The 21,437-nt window shown below is 34.9% G+C and overlaps 2 protein-coding genes across 2 annotated transcripts in view; one reads left to right on the forward strand and one right to left on the reverse strand.

Annotated features, from left to right (window-relative positions):
- Positions 1–181: 181 nt before the first annotated feature.
- LOC128991010 (protein OSCP1-like) lies at positions 182–6,453 on the reverse strand. Its single transcript, XM_054413710.1, has 7 exons — positions 6,342–6,453; positions 4,896–5,086; positions 4,070–4,198; positions 3,061–3,220; positions 1,425–1,578; positions 665–841; positions 182–341 (listed from the first exon to the last, which is right to left on the reverse strand). The coding sequence occupies exons 1-7, from the start codon at positions 6,451–6,453 to the stop codon at positions 182–184; spliced, it is 1,083 nt and encodes a 360-aa protein (XP_054269685.1).
- Positions 6,454–7,727: 1,274 nt separating this feature from the next.
- The window catches only part of LOC128990008 (cullin-4A-like), a 38,317-nt gene continuing 24,607 nt past the window's right edge, over positions 7,728–21,437 (forward strand). Inside the window, exons 1-5 of the mRNA XM_054412216.1 lie at positions 7,728–8,159; positions 14,960–15,133; positions 16,570–16,759; positions 19,284–19,472; positions 21,019–21,130. Of these exons, the coding sequence (XP_054268191.1) occupies positions 7,889–8,159; positions 14,960–15,133; positions 16,570–16,759; positions 19,284–19,472; positions 21,019–21,130 (936 nt within the window). The 5' untranslated portion in view covers positions 7,728–7,888. The remainder of the gene's footprint in view (positions 8,160–14,959; positions 15,134–16,569; positions 16,760–19,283; positions 19,473–21,018; positions 21,131–21,437) is intronic.

A 21,437-nucleotide genomic window follows, 5' to 3' on the forward strand; every position in this document is an offset into this window, starting at 1 on the left:
ACTATTTCACGAAGGTATGTAAAACCTATTATTGTCTTAACAATATAGTCCAGGGGCCAGAAACATGAACTTTGTTGAATCAGTTTAATTTAGGGAAAAAACTCAGTGTTTCCTAACCAAAGCATAAGGAAAAAAAATGTTAAACAGTTTTAATTATTTATTTGAACAAATAAATTGTGTCTTAAAGGAACTTGTCCAGCAAATCTACAACATTGACGTTGCTCTGGTCACTCATGGGTCCACTAACGGTCATTTCCGTCATAACTTTGTGGAGACTTTCAGTGTAAAGAGGCTCAGCGTCAGTTCTAGTCACGTCAAGCTTGACAGGGGAATTAGCCTCGCTGTAAAAAACCACAATGTAATAATTAATAACTAGTAAAGTATCCTCCTTGTTAGATTTGTTCCAGCTTCCTCTTTTGAAGTATCTTGTATGTTAATTTATGGCGATTTAATGAACAAATTGTTATATAGCAAATGCATTATGTCGACAGATTTGTAATAAATAAAAATGACGACCCAAAGTAAGTAGGTAACTTTCAATGCTTCTGGTAATGTTTTCCAGCTAAAGACAAACATCAGTAACAATTTATCTCTAAAAAAGTTTGAAAAAAATTAAAATAATGCATCAAAAATCTAAAATGTTATCCTTTAAGTTGTTACTGACAGAGTGTTGCCGTCCTGGTCCAAGAACAGGTCCAGTCTGATGTGCTCCTGGCTGCTGGGAGTTACAGAGCCCAACAGCTGTTTGGCCAACAAACTCAATTCTTGTCTGTAGTCCTCACTATCAGCTGGGTCCATCACCTGGGTCTCCTCTGTTGTGACCCGTCCGGACAAACTGTACCTACAACACATCCTTAGATCTATATCCATATCTGAATTATTCCACGGATATATTTTTATTACTTTAATAATTTTCCCAATGTAAACACTTTCTGATAACCCTTGTATACCGTGATCACCTCAATAAATTTTCAAACGATTAAAAATTAAAAATACTATTTTAATGTTAATCTTATTAAGACTGTAGGAATATATTTACATGAAACCCACCTGAAAAAAAATTGTAGATCCCTGAAAGAGGGACATTTAGAGGATTTCATTTTGTTCTTTTTAATTTTTCTTTGTAAAATGAGTGGAAACAGAAAAAATTGTGTTTGAACAATATTTAAATCTTTCTAAAGAAATATTTGTTTTCCTTAATTGGACCTAAATGCTAGATCTAAGAAGATTTTAAGTACACAACTCAGAATAAAGTATACATAAAGATTTAAAGTGGGATTCTTCTTATCAACATCAACAATCTTTTATTATAGCATAGTACCACTTAATTATCATTCTATATCCTCAGCTTTCTTAATAAGTATTCCAGTTTATATGTAAATGAGTTGAAGTCAAGATCGCAACAAAATTCCAAATAAACTCACACATTTGTGCCAAGGACGGTGTGTCGGGTTCCTCTCAGCTCAGTGGATCCAACGTCACTAGCTTGACTGTATTCTCCTCCTGATGTGAAGGTGCAAAGATCTTGAATGCAACCATCATTGCTGTACACTCTTATGGTGCCGGGAATTTCATTACCTAAGGATTGTTAAGATAGTTATAGGATGATAAAGCTAAGCGCGCACTGATTCGGGACGGCATGTACAGGATTGTAATTTTCAGCATTGATTGCTTATGTGTGCGTGCACTAAGCCGCCAGGGTCGGGACAGGACCATCCACACCCTCCACCTTCCGAAAGAAAGTTTGAAAATATATTTCTAGGACATTCCGATGTCCGTACCCGTGAGTCGCCTGCCACTTTGGTGCCGTCTACAGTACGCGGGCGCATTTCAGTTCGGACGATACGGTCTAGTCTTTTTCATACCGTAGTTTTCAGCACAAATGCTTGGCAGAGACTGTGGAGGTGTCTATAGTTTGATCGTTCCTTACCGATCCAGTGCGTGCACCCTACTAAGAAAAAGAGGGATGTCCTTATCGGCCGTACATCCCGTACCAACCGATCCAGTGTACACAGTTCATTAAAAAAGTGTGGAATGTCTGTACCGTCCGTCCGTGCCGTCCCGACCCAGTGCGTGCTTAGCTTAATAGTAAAATTTATTAATGTATTAGTCAATAGCACCAGATAGCTAGGTGTTTATAGTGCTCACCCAATGGTCAAAAGCTCACTGGTTTGATCCTGAAAGTCCAATAACTTTTTTAAGGTAAAACTGGGCCCAGCTGTTCTTGATCATGGGGCTTTTGATAAATGCCACTTGCTGAAGAAACAGCTGGTCTTACAGTGTTACCAAAACGGGAGTGCCGATGGAGACCTGTGGGGGTGCGTGCGTTTGAAGGGACTTGACCTGGTCTCCATTGGCACTCCCGTTTTGCTAACACTAAAGTCAGTAATGCTGTACAAGCAGTGTTTCTATACGCAGAATTTTTTTTCCAACAACGTAATTTTTAGACTATGTGCCTGATAAAGACGGTATAAGATAGTATGTTTTGCTCTGATGCATGTTAATACTGCTTTCTAAAAACAAACCAACACATATCCAACCAAAAAAACAAAAAAAAAACCAATCAGAAAAAATTTTAGCACAGTATTATAAAAGGTTTTAAATAGTTGTTTATTTATTATTAATTTCCATAAAATACAAACTGACAATTACAAAAACTTATACGATTTTACTACAAAAACCATTAATTACTTTTCTACAGCAAAAAAGATTTGAATTGAAACACGATACACCAAAAATACCACTTGGGATAGAACAGAAAAATGTTTATGAGTCAAATTAGGATTTTTCTTTAGTGGGATAAAACTGGATTCTCTCAACCCCCTAATGGAGTGTTTGTTTTGGGCATATGGAAACACTGTAACCAGGGCTTCTTAATCATGTGTTCTACACTCATTCCACATTCGTACTTGGATTAAATTATGCCCGGTTGAGTGTCTCTCTTAATTTGTAATAATAATAACTAAGAAAACTAGCCTCACTCATAGATACGGTTTTAAATCAACTATGAATGAATAATTGTAGGCCTAAAGTTGTAAAACAAAAGTAAGGTTATTTTACCGTAAGGGATCACACAACTTGGAGATATAACAAAACATCCGCTGCTGTTTTGTAGACTCTGTCTCATGAAAATTGAAACTCGAATCCTCATATCTTGAAAGAAGTTGAGAATGTGGTATCTTAATCTCTGCAGCTCTCCGTTGCCCATCTGACCATAGGTCTGAGGCAAAAATACAAAATATGTTAACTAAAACATTAAAAGTTACCCCTCCAGTAATTCTGAGTCAATTATTAAGCCATTTATTTGAAAATCTGAAAAAATTGTATTAGGAAAGATACAATATAGGCAAATGTAGAATATGTTGTTTTTTCTTTTTGTGGCAGGGGCTATCCAACAAACAGTTTTTATGGTGTAGGAAATTGTGATTGTAGAAGTTGCGAAATGAAAAAGTGATCATTTAAACTACCGAAATACTTTCTAACAATAGTTATTTGTGCAACTAGTGAGAAAAGTGAGCAATTGACTCACTCGAGAGAAATCCTTACTCACGAGCCGTAGGCGAGTGAGGATTGGTTTCTCGAGTGAGGCAATTGTACTTTGAACTCGAGTTGCACATTATACTTTTCCTACAGTTACCATAAAACAAATAAATTTGTGAGGAAACATAACCTATTTTTACACAGAAGTGAACTTTTAATATAACATTTAATTTGAAGTGACAAATACAACAGTACAACAGCTGACCAGCTGATTTACAGCCAGTGCTGCCAACGTATTTCGCGCGTATACGACGTTGCCTGTATGTTACGCACTCACTATTTCATGCCTGCACGTTGCAAATCTGGAGTGAGACAAAGTAATTAGAGTGAGACAACGTTAACATTGTCTCACTGATGAGCGAATTGGCCACTTTGCTTTCTCAAATCAGTGAGAGAACATGTACATTGTTAGGTAACTGTAGGAAAAACAAATTTAACACCTAGGTACCCAGCTAGAGTTGTGTGACTACAATCATAGCTTAAAAACCTTCCTCTCTCTGTTAAACCTATGTGTTTAAGTTCAAATTACCTTGATTAGAAGAAAATAAGCATTATCCAGCTGTTTGTGAATGGCCTGGTTATTAACAAGGTTCCTTATTGAGTCAAGATGATTCAAGGTAATCAGCAGCAGGTCTTTGGGGTGAGCAGCAGCAAAAAGCTGGAAATTTAAAATATAGCTTTATTAAATTGCCATTTTATAAAGTTTAAATAATAGAGGTGTTTGACTAATGTAAGGTAATTAACTTCTTGGTTGACTTTGCTTATGGGTAGTAAATTAAGAACACCCACAGAGAAGTAAGAAACAGAGGATACATTCCATGGTAAATTTAAGTGGTGTCTAGCACCAGTCGCTGGTGTCTAGAGCGAATTCCCCCCGCTCTCCTTTCCCCACTCGCCATCACTTACTACAAAAACTTCTTACAAAGAATTTTTGAAAATTATACCTGTTAAAACTACTGTTGTATTTCCAATGAACTTTCCCAAGCTCAGTCCTTCTATGTAGATATTCAAACATTCTTTGGCAATAAGGATAAAACTCTTGAAACTGGTCAAGCATAAAATTTGGTACGATTAATCTGCCTAGAGCAGGTTGTCCTGGTACTAGATATCAGAGAATATTATTCCTGAACTTTGTTTGAGGCAGAAGACAATATAAGATTGGACACTTTTTTATGTATCGTTAGACACTTTTTTAAAAGCAAAATATATATAATTTTTTTAGCAATTTTAAACTGCAGTGTATAATACTTTCAGTATCCAATTGTCAATGGTAATACTGTACTGTGTGTTACTTTAGTGCTTTTTTTGTTGTTGCATGATAGCATAATTGTATGTCTGGATTTCAGATAACATACCTGATACTTGAATACCATCCTCATGAGGTCATACAGCTTGCCCATGCTGTCATCACTGAGTCTCATTATCGAGGTGTGAGCCAAGTCGTGAAACACGCTGCGCAGCGCGTCTTTGTTGTAAACCTCTTGAGGCTTAAAGAGCTCCTCTAGGAACCTTTGGTTCAGCATTATACCAACTATGTCGATCAGAACTGAAACAGGGATAAGTTAGCGTATGTTTACAGAAATTCCTTTGATTTTTGCTAGATCTTCATATTTTCACATTTTTACAAAGCTTTATTATCTCAGTGGTACGGTACATTTATCTGTCTAAAGTCAAAAGGACTATGACTAAGAAACACAATTTTAATCAAACTTGGTCAAGACTGTTCTTTAATCAACATTTTTCTGTTATTGAATGTGTATGGCGTTTTATGGAGATAATCATAATTCAAAATCTAAATCTAAAAAAATGAAAAAATCCTGAAGATACCATAGATTTAGTATTTACTACCATGGACTAACGGACTAATCAACACAAGTAGACTTCCCATCTCATTGTAAATTTTGAAGCTCTTTTTCTTCGTGTCTAGTTCATGTCAGGTGACACTGGTGGCTAGTGTTGAGGAAATTTTGTTCCCATTATTTTAGAGTTAATTTCATGATTTGTGCTTTACTGTTTGGTTACATAACTAGAGGATGAGTTATTGTTTATGATTATATTGTTTTGTTTGGTTAAACAGGGTTTTAAATTACTGAAATAACAAGAAAATATCGTAAACAAAACGCGACATCTACAGTGAACAGAACTAACGATAAAATTGGCTTCAGCTGTTCCATATGGATGTAAAATCTACTAAGAGAGTATGTTTGATTCATGCTGCTACCTACATTCATTGACTATTGTCCAAATTTTATAAAAATAAATCGGACTACAGGTGTGGTAGCTCTGAGCTCTGTACACATTCACACATACAGACAGAAACATACACAGACAGACATCACTTCAAAAACCACTTTTTTGGTTCAAGGGGCCCAAAACGGATATATACTCAAAACCTCTGACAATTTAATGTCAAAACTCAAAGAAAAATTTTTTGACGAAAACAACTTTCTCCATTAGTAAAAAGTGGGAGTCTAACATTTAATACAGTAGAATTTAGTTTCATATTTTAGATCTGTCTTCAGTATAGAGAGAGTGGCAATATTCTGTATTCCAATTAAGTGTTTAGATTTAAGTAACACAATAGATTTTTTTGTTATCTATTTCTCTTAACAGGAGCACCATTTTACTGTTTGAGTTAAGTAGGTATCTAATTATGTCATGGGTAAATATCCAATACACGTATTTCATAAATAGAATATTTACATAAAGTGCCAATTTAACAAAACATGAATAGTCTAGATCTAGATGGATAGAAGACTTGAGGGTAACAGTTCTTTAGCGGTATTGTCTTTTATGAATACCTTTCTTAGCCTTGTCACCAGGGACCTGCTGTGCACGAAGCCGCTGATCAAGGATATAAACCATCTCCCCTCCTAGGTTGAGGAATAGGAGAGGTAGCGAGTATCTGGCCATGGCGAAGTTCAAGTGTTACAGGCTTACAGCTAGCTCGACTACGGAAAAGGAACATGCCCTTGCCACCACTACGCCTCCTCAACATCGATAAGACGGGTTTCGTTGTCATGGAAGCAATGGACAACAAAAACAACTTGACGATAGCTCCTACCATCATTGATTTTATAGATCCGTTCCGTTGATGTAACAAAATAGATCGTATTCAATCTCAAGTATTTTAATTAACAATACCAGTATTTCATCGTGTATGCTGGTGTAATAATTATTGGTACCATTAGAGGTTTTTATAGAAATATTCTAACTTAAACTAATCTCATCTGTATTTCGTGTTTGTACAGATACCGGTACCACAGTACAGTACTTACTACTACATATTTAATTTCATTCCTACGTTTTAATTTGAAATGCCGTAAATAACAAAAGCCGTATCCACATTACACATGCTCTGCTCATTAAGTTTTGGTATTTTCATATCCAACATTTTGATACAAAATATAGTTATCATATCTTTATAAAATGATTATAATACTTTTAATACTTTAATACTTTCTTATGAAATGGCGACCATACAATGTAGGTATTTTAAGCCAAGTATGAATGGAGATGAGTGTAGGATGAGTGGCGCGATCTTGTAGTCTTGTTAGTGACTAAGGCCGACATTCCTTAGACACAGCTGTTAATTAATAGCCCAAACAGCTAATGGTAACTAAGGGACCTACAGTTTATAGTGGAATCCGAACCACATTTTTTCCTTGGTATATACGAATTGGTCTAATTATCAGGATAGTACTGCGGATAGTCGTAATACTCACCAGTGCGGACGTTAATCCACACCAGGGAGTATCCCATCCACAGTGCATACCTATAAATATCCACAATCCGTGACCTCCTAGTAGCTGGATTACAGGACGACGCCACCCGTCCCAGTCCTAATATATATATATATTATAATATCCTAATATCCTAATAACATAAATGTTAGCAGGAAAACTGGAGGATACAAAACTATTATACTAGAACATTGTTTCTATTGAACCTTTTACTATGATAAATGGTTAAACCTCTCTCGTTTTACCAATACCATCGTTATCAAAGGTTAGCCTATAATATTATCATATTATCGTTTACGTTTTATAAATAGTGTAACAAGTGTCCCCATTATTTATGTTACACTTTCTTACATATAGGCCAAAATTCCAACTAAAAGAGAAAATTATCATGACTTGTAAAAACACGATCCAAGAGGCATTGTTTACACTGCTGTTTTTAGATGAAAGAAGGTCCATCATCGGTCCATGGCTATGATGTCTATGTTCTGCATTTTTATGAGAAACCCTGTGCTTGTGAAACTTTTAATTGATTATTTATATTAAACTCATTATAGGCTATACATTAATATTATTCTTTGAGGGCCTCGGCCGTGTCATGCGATCTTATGTCAAATTTAAGTAGAACTCGAGTCCTTGATACACAAGGAGAAGATTGTGAAAACGAAAATACTTTGAAGAGGAAGAGAAACTCTAGTGGTAGTGATCATTATTGTAAAGTTGTCAAACACGAAGAAAATATGACGGATGCCACTAATCAAAAGCGTGCAAATTTTTCTGCATTGACCCCAGCAGCTAATGGATTAAATAGGACAGTTCCAACCTTAGTCAATTTAAAGCCAGGAGCAGCTAAAAAATTGGTTATCAAAAATTTTAAAGGTAAGGATATCAACTTGATTTAACAATCTTTAAGCTTTTAGCCCTACTAACTAAGTATATTTAGGAAAGGCTCTTAAGCTAGCCTTCTTATTCTTTGTCACTTCAATTTAAATAAGGTAGGCAACATAAGTTACTGTATATAAATAAAAATAGGCTAAGTTAGGCCTAGGCCTGCGTCTAATGAGGCATTAATTCTAAATAGGCCCAGCTTGAACTTTCAGTTTCCCTCCAACATCACAATTAATAAGGCCTAACGGTAGTCATGTAAATAAATTGTTGGGCCTATAATCTAAGTGGATTAGATTTCATTGTACTTAACTTACATGTTAAGATAGCCTCTGGATTGACAAATAATATTTAAAAAAAGGTTGGGCCTAAACTCATTCGCTGCTACGGACGTTTCGGAATGTCAGCTGGGCCACGGCGCCAGGAGCTAGGAACGTTCCGGAACGTCACCGTTCATTGTTGTTTAACGTTTCCATGGATCAACCAGCTCGTCACGAGCGTCCTATATTTCTTTGCAGCTCGTACTTTTCTGGGGACGTACTTTTCTGATAATAAAAAATATAGTTTCGCAAAATCACCACCAGCTCTTTCCTGCTAGATAGTGACACTACTGCAACCTGAGTAGTTCTGCTATCCATCAGAATCACTTAGTACTACAGTATGTCCAAAGCCAGTTGTATTGCAGAACATTGCTATCCAGTATATCAACTGTTGTTTTTACTGTAATTCAATGTATCAGCGGCAATGAAAAGAACTGTTTGACAAGCCACTCGCCTTCCCCAAAAAAGTCAAATCCGTCAGTTCAGTTTAATTGTATATATGTAAATAGTGTTTTTGTATATAGTAATCTAATCCAACATTTGTTGGTCAACGATGAAGAGATCAAGTATTCAAGTAAGTAAGTAATGTTACGCAGTGTTGAGCGCTGTCCTGGTATCTAGTGGTCAGCAGCAACCACGTGTTAAATAACTGGCTATTAGGGTAGGCAATCCATTCAAATCGCAAACGCAATCCAGCTCAGTGGAGCCATCATCTGGCATTTCAAAGGATGTTTTCTTTCTTCATATTAAGAGTTACGGTATCATATTTAAACGTAAAAATTAATAAGTAGGCTTTTAAACATTTAAAGCATAAGTTAAGTAAGGCACATTAACTGTGTAGCTTAAAAACTGATTAGTCAAGAAAACAGACACCGGCTGATTCTGAGTCCAGACTTTGGGTGGTCAGGTATGTAAGTTAGCCTACGTCCATTATCTTATGACTTCAGGTTGCGTCCTGTCTAGGACATTTTGCCCTCTCCAGTATCCTGACGGCAGTGTCATAGAAAATTAGACTAGAACGAGAGTTGGTTTTGGACATAGGCCTACAGTAAATTTTGTGGTCGGACTTCATTGCCATGTAACTTATCTCTCAAACTCATCCAATGTGTTTAATTTAAGTAGCCTAAATCTGTTTAAAAAACGTAAAATAGGTAAGTTACCGTACCGGCATATTCATATAGGCTAGGCCTATAGATCTCTATTCAATTTTAATTGTGGCCTTGGGAAATTAAATGTCCTAAGCTTATTATCTAAGCAGTTGATCAAGCTGTACTGTTGAAAGTTTATTTTGGATGCTTCCATAGCATTTAATGAATTATGGTGTGATATTTTGGGGGAATAGTCCTTTGGCGGAGCGTAATATTTTTGCTTCAAAAAGGCATAGTAAGAACAATTGCGAGAAAACCCTACTTATCACATTGTAAACCAATCTTTATACAACTGAATATACTCACACTGCCTGCTCTGTTCATTCTTGAGTCTGCAGTGACAGTTAAAAGGAAGCCAGAACATTTTCCAAAAAATCAACAAATCCATAACTATTCAACAAGGCAGAAGGAAATGTTACATTTTCCACAAGTTTCATCCAGTTTAGTGAGAGATGGACCAAGACCTACGAGCATAAGAATTTACAATAAAATTCCAGCTGCCATAAGGGAAATTGAAGATGCGGAGAAGTTTAAATCCAAGTTTAAAGAATATTTAACAACTAAGCCTTACTACTCAGTAGAAGAGTTCTTAAATCAAGAATAGGCCAAAACTTTGACGACCATGGCACACCCGTGCTACTAATGGGATACCTACAAGTATCAAGTATTTTTAATTGACAATGATTTTAGGCAAGGTACATTTTCTTTCATTTGTAAATATATTTATGGGCTTCACTTGAACCCTTTTTATTGGCTGGTGATATCCAGGACTAGGCCTAATAAAATTCAGTAAGACACTCAAACCAATTCTTGATTCTTGACACAAACATAAGTACACACTTCACACACAATCGTTCTGGAGATCAAATCCGATGTTTCACCGAACCCAATGTTTCAATTGCCATGAATAGTGACTCTGTTGTTCAGTATATAGAGTTTCCTCCAATCTTGGACTCCTTGTTGAGAATTTCACATGAATCCATTCCACAGTAGGTGGAAAGCAGGCTATACTTAACTTATTTTGGTACAGCTGCAAAAAGTAGGCTATCCTTATTTTTTTAAACAGTTCTTACGCTATGCTTAGCATTCAGATGCCTTAATTTTTCAGAGGCATTTCACATTTAATGGAACACATAGCTACAGTGGTAGGGGGTTTTATCTCAGTGCTGGGTTCTTCTAGAATATCAACTTTATTTAAAAACTCCTTAAGGCAATATCAAACACCACAGTTGTTTATGTGTTAGTCCTATGGTTTCTTGCTCGGTTTTTATTACATAATCTGTAAACTTAGGCCTACTACAGATGGATTCAGTCCGTTTGACCAAACCAAATCAAATGTTCAGCAAAAAATATATGGGCTTTTGAAATTTTGTGTAGGCTAAATATTCCTTGAAACGTTTTGTAAAGGAGCCAATGGAGTTTAGCCAATGTAATATTTTGATATTTTGATTTAGGCTATAATTTGGAAAAGTTTTTATTGAAATTTAGTACCTATGTTGATAAGTCCTTGCAGTATGCGTTTTCCCATAAGACCCATAAAATAACAGAAAAATCTGATTAAAAAAAGTAGCCTAGGCTTTACCGATTTTGATTAGCCTACAATATTTAGAATTTTAGTCCTGGCTATAACCTGTAAACAAAACTATACTTTGATCCCCATTGCTGTAAAAATTATGGTTCAAAAGTTATCACTACATGTGACTCCCACCGCTAAAACAAGATTAAGGTTCTTGACAAGCTAATTGGAGAAAGTATGTGTCAGATTGCTGAATACAGTTTTTTGCCTAACCATTGAATCCTTGTGTGTATATACATAGGCCTATGTCCTAAACTTGATAACTTGAGTAATTTTTGTCCGATTTTGATGAAATTCGGTTTGAAGGTGTAAGGTGGGATAAACTTGAATGAGTTTGTGAACCAGCATGATCGGACCATGGGAACGGGGTTTTACGGGGGCTTTTATGTGATCGAAATTGGTTTATCTAATTTTTGACCCTCTAAACACAAAATTTCCCAATTTCTCTCTAGACCTTTTTAAAGAGCTTAAAAAAAAACAATGTATATCAAAGTGTTTTTGTACAGTTATTGGTTGTGGAAAAAATTAAAAAAAATCATAATTTTAAAATTTCCGTGTTATTTTTATGGAGAATATTGTAAAATGTTGTACGGTAGGTAGTTTCCTTGTTAATGGATATATACTTTGATCAAACTTGGCAAACTTATTCATTTTATACTAAGCTATTTTTATTTTACTAAAAAACACACTTTAGAATCAGAATCAGAATAGTTTATTGCCATAATAATACAAAAATGTAGGAAGTAGGCCTATCTAAAACCAAACAAATAAAATCAGACCCATAAAAATAAAGATACAAACTTCAATAGGTAAATCTATATATTTAATACACAGTTGTAACACTGTTTTCTCAGTTATTACTGGACCGATCTACAAGATGTGTATGTCTCAAATTAAAGGATGTAATTTAATGCATGGATTTGCCGAACTTCCTTAGAATTTACGTTTTTTCTAAGGGCTAAGCACTACAGCCCTTTAAAGGTCAAGTCAATACAATTCTTATTGAAGATTATAATACACAGTTTATAAATGATTTGTCAGCTGTTTAATGTTTGTCAGACATTTGTTATTATTTTTATAACCTGACTTTCGGTATGTAATTATTAATCTAGAAGTTCCTGTTAAAAACAGACATGATTTTGATAAAGGAAAAGTGTATTTGTTAACTTAAACTTATTATACCAAAATGTGTTATTTAAACAATTATTTGTAGCCTATGTTTTGGTGTAAAATTTGTATTTTCGTATACTGTATTAGTTTTCCTGCGAACTGATTTGAAGGAAAGTGCTAATTGATTTTAGGTTTGAGTATGGAACATGAAATAATACCCAAAGTAGGGGACGAAAACTGTTTATTCCGATCAATATAATTTATTCCCTACGGCCATCAGAACAATCATAGTGAAATTCGCTTGCAGGTTGTGTAGAAAATTGCTAATGTGTGGGAAACATACAAACATTTTATCATAGGTGATCAATACTACTCAAGGTAAGTGTTTGGCGTTAAGCAGTACCAAACTTTACCTTCTGGAGATGGCGATTACGAATACGTGTAAATATAAATTTGTATTTTCTAAATATGTGTTACTTTTCATGCAAAATGATCCAAAGGAAAGTGGTAATTGAGTTTGAGTTAGGGTATGGATGGAACGTGAAATAATACCGAAAGTAGGGGACGGAAACTGTTTGTTCCGATCAAAATCATTTATCCCACCAGAACAATCATGGGGAAATCCACTTGCAAGTTGTGCAGATAATTGCTAATGAGTGGGAAACATACAAACATTTGATCGTAGGTGATGATGAATCTTACTTAAGATCAGTGTTTGACGTTCAGTAGTACCAATCTTTACCTTCTCGAGATGGCGAGTATTCTGGATATGTAGAACTACAATTGATCAGTGAACTATACCCTAACTATTTTTTCCAGTAGGCACACAGGGAAGTTGCTTGAGAAACTGTGACTTACGATTTCGGTACTGGCGAAAAAAGTGTGTGATTTGATGTTTAAACGCCAAATTTGACTCGGGTCATTACAGTGTTATACAACTTTATCATAATCCCCAGGGTGTGAAAAGTACAAAAAGAAAAAGAAAAGGTGGAAACTGTGCGTAAAGAGACAACCAGAATGAAAAAAAACGTGGAGAACCATGGAACTAAAAAGTAAATAACAGTGATAGTGTTAAATGTGCTCTAGAAGTTCCTAAAAAAATGCCAACTCTTTTGGATTGGGGTCGTTAGATTGGATTTTTTACTACTGCAAATCTATGAATTTAGAGTCAGAACAGACTAACAGGGAAACGACACAATTATTTTCTCCTTATGTTGTCTCAAGGGGAAGGTAAAATTAGCTCCTTATCGACATTCTGAGTTCATAGAAAATTTTATCAACATGAACTACATAGGCTATAAATAAAGTAAAAGAAAAAAAAAACTATTTGAATAATATAAGATCTTACAACTCTGCATTTGCAACGGTGAGTTTATAAGTCTCACTTAGATGAATCATCATTCTGGTAATCTATATAATTTTAAGATCCGGGGCTCCTTTTACCATCGGATTCGTTAATACCCTCTAGCATTGAACCAAAGTATGCCCAACTTTATATTATAGCCTATACGACGTATACGCAGCTGTTACTCACAGAATGGGTCAAAGATCCGTGAAATGCGGCCAACTGCTGATGCGTGATTTAAATTACTATCTGTATTCCGCACAACGAATGTAATGAACAAGAAAACAACGAATGTAGGAATATACATTAACAAATTATCTCCATAGCATAGGCTAAGTAGCTTATTAGGTTATCAGCATTCATACAACATTTATTTTTCAAATCTAACTCGAATTAATTTAAAACATTCATTTGGTTAAACTAATATATTGGTTTGATTAACATAAATAGTTTATACAGGCCCAAGTATCCATTCTACTTCATATAAAAAAGCAGTCCCTAAATAAAATACAAAGATTTGTTAATTATTATGTCTTTTATTTTATCTATTTTTTTTTAAATTTCTAATATTATTATTTCCTGATAGCGGAAATCTCTCACGCACGGGTGAGAGGCATTTCATATTTAATGACTATGTTAGTATATTATTTTATTTATTTATATTATTGCATAACTATGAAATTTTTACTGGCAAAGTATTGTAACAATGTATTTACTTACTGAAATAAACATGATTTTGATTTGATTTTATTTGATTTGACAATATTCATGTGGCGGAGCACGGGCGGCTAACTAGTTTTTTTAAATTTCCTTGTAGCAGCAAAACTAGGTACCAAGGACTGGTTAAACCTAATGTTATTCAAACAGATTTAATCGAAAATCAATTCAGGCAAATGGAAATTCACTTAGACGGCAGGTATGCTGCGGCAGGGGTATTTTAGAACATGATCTATATTTTCCTATATTATCCTATATTTTCCCTTGTCCCTGAATAGCTGAATGTTTACAAATGCTAATAATAGGTACTGTAGTTTAAAATTTAAAATTTTCACCCTTTTAAGTGTTGCTCACTACTTACTTAGGCCTAAATGAAGAAGTTATTTATTTTAAGTTATTTTAAAGGATTAGGCCTATTGTGAACATTTTCATCTATGTAATATAATAAGGTTTATTGCATAGCAAAAAGTAAGAACCAGCTTTGGAGTAAAATTATAGGTAGGCCTAGTTAAAAAAAATCTTGTTCAAAACAATCATTATTGTGATTTGTTGGCTAAATAGTCAAGTTTTTGTTACAGATAAGCCTAAATTACCGGATAACTATCAAGAAGTAACATGGGAGAAGCTCAAGGAGGCAGTGATTGCTGTCCAGCTGTCTACGAGCATCAGGTACAGTCTGGAGGAGTTGTATCAAGCAGTGGAGAACATGTGCAATCACAAGATGGCCGCCGACCTGTATACTAACCTCAAAGGTAGGCCCTGCTACACAGATATATTGTAATAGGTAGTAGCGTTGGCTGAAGGAGGCAGTTATTGTCCTCAAGCTGTCTATAAGCATCAGGATAAAGTCAACATGTATACTTACGGCAATATAATGTTTTTTTCTCCATCTTCCCATCCTAGGATGCTAGTCTCCAGTTTGGAACCGTTTTACTCATTCATTAAACAGTACAATACAGAGATCAGCTATGTTACCTGACAAGTAGGACAATGCTGAAGACGGTCTCCCCGCCACCTCACATTCAACTCACGGCCTGCTTTTCTATTGTTTAGGTGAAAGGCACAAACTTGGGTCTTAGCAGGGTTTGGCTTGAGGTGATTTGCGTCATAGTAATGGGAAAGTTCATTTAGAGTCATAGTCAGCTTCTGTTCCTTGAGGGTTATGACATTATGTCTCTGATTAAACCCATTGGCGATTGGTAGGATTTGAACCTGGGATTTCAAGGACCAAAGTTCCGTGATCTACCACTAGACCAGCTCTATCCCTATCGTAGTGTAATATAAATTATTATTTTACAAATTTGGATGAATTAAGCTGTTTTAAACCTTGCGAAGATTAGTTCAATTTTGCATTTTGTTTTGTTCTTAGGGAGGGCCATACATCCTTTGGACGCAATAAGATTTCCTAATAGTATTAGGATATTGTGGAATTCTTCAGCAATAGCAATAAATGTTAGAAATTCTTGAGGTTCTCAAGTAGATCGTCTGCACAGTTACAAGCAGTACAAACCAAGGTTTTGAATTGTGGTTTTAATTATAATGTCAAAATTTAACAACTCCAGTTAATGATAAAGCTACTAGCACATCTGTGCACACTCTATTCAACATATTTATAAAATTTGTCTGGTTATTATTTTTAATGTTTTCAGTTTCAAGTGAAACATCATCTGATTGAAAGTTTCCTGAGCTTATTTTGATCCAGGAATCTGTTGCAATAAATAGTACAATCGAGCATTTTGATTTATCTTCCTCTCAATACTATAATGTCAAGTATTTATTTTTTCAGCCTTGTCCCTGATATAAGTAGGCTGATTAGCAGGGTAAAAGTAAACATTTTTCTTTAACAGGTTTAACCATTGACTATACAAAGAATATTAATTAAATGAATATTAATTAAAACCAATACAGTATCATAGCAAACAGCTGATTGATTTATCACTTAACACAGAATATTGTCATTAGTTGGTGGCCATCTCAACATTGATACTATTGAAACTCATTTGGGTAGATACTAAATTTACAAAAAAAAAATGCTGCGGGGAATATGCGGGAATTTGGCCGAGCCCATTTGTCATACACAAGATATTTAAAAAAATGTATGACTCATCATCCCTTAATAATATGGTATCAAACTGTGTCCGATATTCCTCAATAAGATGAACTATTCATTGATTGTATTTGGTTGCAGATTTAACTGAGTTGCACGTCAGAGCCAACATAGAACAGTTCCTGCAGGACACTATAGACCGACTGATATTCCTCAAGAAGATGAACGAATGTTGGTTGTCACATTGTCGTCAGATGATCATGGTACGCAGCATCTTCCTCTACCTGGACAGAACATATGTGTTGCAGAACGCTGCTATACACTCAATATGGTATGTTGAGCTTGTAGAATATCTATTCTTACATAGCATGCGGGCATATGAGCTAATTCCTATATTTGACCTGGGGGATGAGTGGATACAGAGAAGGGAAGGGTCATTTAACACTCATCTGTTAACATTAAAAAATAAACTAGTTGTTTTACCTGAGCTACAAAACGAGGAAAGAATGTGGCCAACATTGTGACCGTGAAAAACTAATAACTTTATCTTAAAGTAAACATAAAAAATTTAAATACTAATCAAAACTCAGGATAAAAGTAAACAAACCATTATTTTAAATAAAATACCCCCGCCGCAGCAAACCTGACGCCTAAGCGAATTTCCATTTGGCTGAATTGATTTTCAATTGATCTATTTAAATAACATTAGGTTTAACGAGTACCTAGGTTTGCTGCTACAAGGAAACTATTAAAGTGTGTGTTTTAAGTAAAATTATTATTGCTTAGTATCAAATGAATATATTTGCCAAGTTTGATCAAAAGATATCCATAAACAAGCAAACTACAACATTTTACAATATTCTCCATAAGAATAATATGGGAATTTTAAATTTACCATTTTTTTAGTTTTCTCCGTAACCAATAACCGTACAAAAACACTTTGATATACTGAATTGTTTGTTTTTTTAAGGTCTTTAAGAAGGTTTAGAGAAAAATTGGGAAATTTTGTGTTTTGAGGGTCAAAAGTGAGAAAAACCAATTTTTACCCCATAAAACCCCCCATAAAACCCTGTTCCCATGGTCCGATCATTCTGAATCGCGAACTCATTCAAGTTTATCCTGCCTTACACCTTCAAACCAAATTTCATCAAAATCGGATAAAAATTACTCAAGTTATCGTGTTCACGGACACACACACATATATATATATATATATACATATATAAAAATTTAAACGAGTGGTGTTTTTGGCCTCTGGGGACATCAAAATGAAAAAGTAAATCGGTCCCGGGCCTAAGTCTTACCATGAGACCTACGGTAATAGCTACTTCCCTATAGGGAAATTCGCTAAAAGTAACAAATAAACACAAATTCAATATTTTAACAGTGATTGAATACAACCAGTTCATCTCCTCGGGATAGGGTTTGTTCAAAAACTAATAGGGTTTTGCTCATCAAGACTTATTTAAGTATGTGGTTGATAGGCGAGATGCTTACGGTTTACTCATCAAAAGTTTGTGTTCCTTATTAACATTATATATAGAGAGAATGAATCCATGATTTTTATTCTGATTGTAATTCACACATGTTCAAACAATGTCATAGTTGTAAATAAAATCACACAGGTAGTGTAGTCAATAAAGTGCATTAACATTTTGTAACAAATCTGATACATATCTTAGAAAAATCTTGCTGTGGCCTAGATTAAGGGTGCGCTCTACCTCAACTCGGATTTCTCAGATTAACGCCGATGTTCCTATACCATTGCACTGAACAGCGCCACGAAGAGTGCTTGCAAGCCTTTTGAATCTGAGTGATTACATCGTTACCCTTAGACCTTTTAGTAAACTAACTCCAGATTCTCGTTTTTAAGAATCTTTTGCACTTCCCCCGTTTGTTATTTTTTCTCTAAAAAATATTTGTATGTGTTAAAACTTATGATAAAAAACAAATATTTTATAGCCTAGCATTTTTAAAAACCTTTTAGCCCAAAATTTTTTAAAAATATCTAGGCTAAATTTTAAAAAGCGCTGGACCTACAATAATATTTTTACGAAAAATATGACACCAAGATTTTTTAAATCGGTTAACAATTGGTGCTACAAACAGCAAGAACCAAAACCTTTGCATCTAAACCGAAATATATAAACTGAAATGTAATGACTGCCCTAGTTTTTACATTGGCCAGACCGCAAGATCATTTAATACCAGATTTAAGGAACATCTACCAAAACAGTCAAGACAAAAATCTAACTCAGCATATGCCAACCATCTGATTGATTACAACCACAGCTACAGTAACATCGATAATAATTTAGAAATACTCTGTAAATGCAATAAAGGGCCATTTATGACAACAATTGAGGAGTTCGAAATATACAAAGCCGTAAAACAGGACCCACAAAATGTTTTGAACGACAAGCTCTCTTTCGCATCTAACATTATATTTGACACAGCAATAAAAATAGTTGAAAATGGATACAAACAAAAGCGAGCGTGCACCTGATAAGAAAGATTAGGGGAGGGGACAAGTAAACAATGACACCGGCTTGCAGCGGTCAGTCTAGACTCAACTTCCGTGTCGCCCGCCGCTCCACCGATCTGTACCATAATAGTTATTGGCCATTTTTGTGTTTTGTGTTAAGTGTTTTAAATGTTAAAAACTGTAAATCTCAATGTTTTTTAAAAAACTAAGTGTTTGCAAGAACAAAAAGACTATGACGACGTCCGCCTGAAGAAGATCCCGTGAGGATCGAAACCGGTCGCCTTTCAAGGTCAAAAGGATCACTTGACAGCAGGTAATTTCACCAGTACACATATTTTTTTTCATTTCGTCTAAATGTGTATGTTCACAGGGACATGGGTCTGGACTTGTTTAGACAACACATTGTTCTACACACGCTTGTACAGACTCGAACTGTCGAAGGTTTGCTAATGCTCATTGAGAAGGAGCGACAGGGCGACACCGTCGACAGAACTCTGCTCAAATCTCTACTGAGAATGCTCTCCGATCTTCAAATATATCAAGATGCATTCGAGTCCAAGTAAGTTGTTTTTAATTTTTCAAACATAGAGTGGTATTTATAGCTACGTTACTTGGTATTTTGTAAAAAATAGGGTCGGCAGTTTAATTTCAGTTACGGTATACTTTGAGTGGTTGGGCATTCAAAACCAGAAAATCTATGCAAAATACCAAATTGAGACTGGTTATGCAGTTTTTCAACTGGAAAATCGTGCTCTAGATCCATGACAACACGAAATAAAATGTACAGTAACCTACTTCCCACATTCTGCAGAAGCAACATTCTTGAACGTGAAATAGCCTATAATGCTTCCCACGCTAAACGTGTAGGTCTAATTGTTTTACATGCATCTTTAAAATATAAATATTGTAAAAATTTTACCATGTGATTTTCTTTTTTTAGATGAAATATTGTCTAATAAATAACATTGCCACTTAAAATTTCTTTATTTATAACTGGTTGTATCTTTGCAAAAACAAGTTGTGTAGCCACAACTTTTCTAGATATTCACAAACGGGTCGTTGTTGTATAAATTTATTTTTTGTTAAAATTATGCACTAATTAGGAATTTCTTATGTTCACTGGAAGTGGAAATGTATAAAACAGCCAGAAATTAACCCATCTAGTAACAAATTTGGTATGTTCTGAGGAAAAATGATTTTGCCCTTATTTTTCAATACATTTCACTTACATAATTAATTATACGAGAGGTCGTCCAGTGGTCGAAACTCGACCAAAAATATGTAATGTACTCACTTATCTATTTTCACCCCACACTGTAAATAAAACATGTGATTGGAGTTTCCTCCATTTGTTTTGATTTTCTGTTTATATTTCGTTGTTATTTCGTAACCAGCATAGCAACGCATAAGATCCATGTTAATTTTTTCAAATTTTTAAACTCATTTTTTGTGCTTATCTTTGAGCCTATTTAAATTTATAAAGGGATTCTGCACACCTACAGGAAAATAGCTTTCCAACGGTATGCGTAGATTTTCCCTACGATGCACACGAGCTGAGAAAAAAGGTTTTAAAGAAACATGCTTGCCTATTAATATATAGATTGGCAATATTACTAAATAATCCCTAAAACGCAATAAAAATAAAATTAACACAAAAATAAAATCACACTAAATATCTCTTTAAAACAAACAATAGCCTGAATCACAGTGTAAAGGTTTTGTTTAGTCTTGGCGTGGTTATAAGAATAAAAAAAAAATAAAACGACTAAATAGTTGGCTTAGACTAAACCACTATTACATAAAAATAATATTAGAAACAATATTGCATTTAATTATTTTTTGATGTTGGATGTGTTATGTCAGTGAAGGCTCAAATGAACAGGCGGCGGGCACTTCATAATTTAAAGCCTTAAGACCAAATAGTAGACGTATTAATCAGCCAAAAAGCCCTTGGCATCGTTACGTACTATGAAATACGAAGAGTCACCCTCAGCAAAGCTTGTAGTGAAGCCGATAATTAAATTATTATTTTCAATTATTAACTTTTTAAATTTTCTAACTTTTGCCTCTTTGGGAAGGATGATAATGAGACATATTTTTGACAGGTTCCTGGTGGCGACGGAGGTTCTGTACGCTGCAGAGGGCAAACAGCTGATACAGGACATGGAGGTGTCTGAATATCTACACCATGTGGACAAGAGACTGACCGAGGAGAAGGTAAAACCCAAGTAGAAATCGAGAGTAGTCAAATTAATTGCATTGATTAAAAATATAGTTTCTCTGTCTCGTGTTATCGAACAGAAGTAGAAAACACTGTTACTTTGCAATAGTTAGGGACATTTTGTAGCTTTTTGATGATTCATGAAATAATATGCCTACCTACTATTATTTTTGTCAATTATTATTTCCATGTCCAGTATGCTTCAGCCGGTCTCTGTTAATAGGAAGGCACAACTAGTGTTATTATTTCACTAATAACCTGAAACCTGACAAATATTCTAAACTTCAGACGGTGTTACAAAAA

Source organism: Macrosteles quadrilineatus, unplaced genomic scaffold (genome assembly GCF_028750875.1).
Source record: "Macrosteles quadrilineatus isolate MER2022 unplaced genomic scaffold, UCM_ALF_1.0 Scaffold_3__2_contigs__length_128488019, whole genome shotgun sequence".
Taxonomy (NCBI): Eukaryota; Metazoa; Arthropoda; class Insecta; order Hemiptera; family Cicadellidae; genus Macrosteles; species Macrosteles quadrilineatus.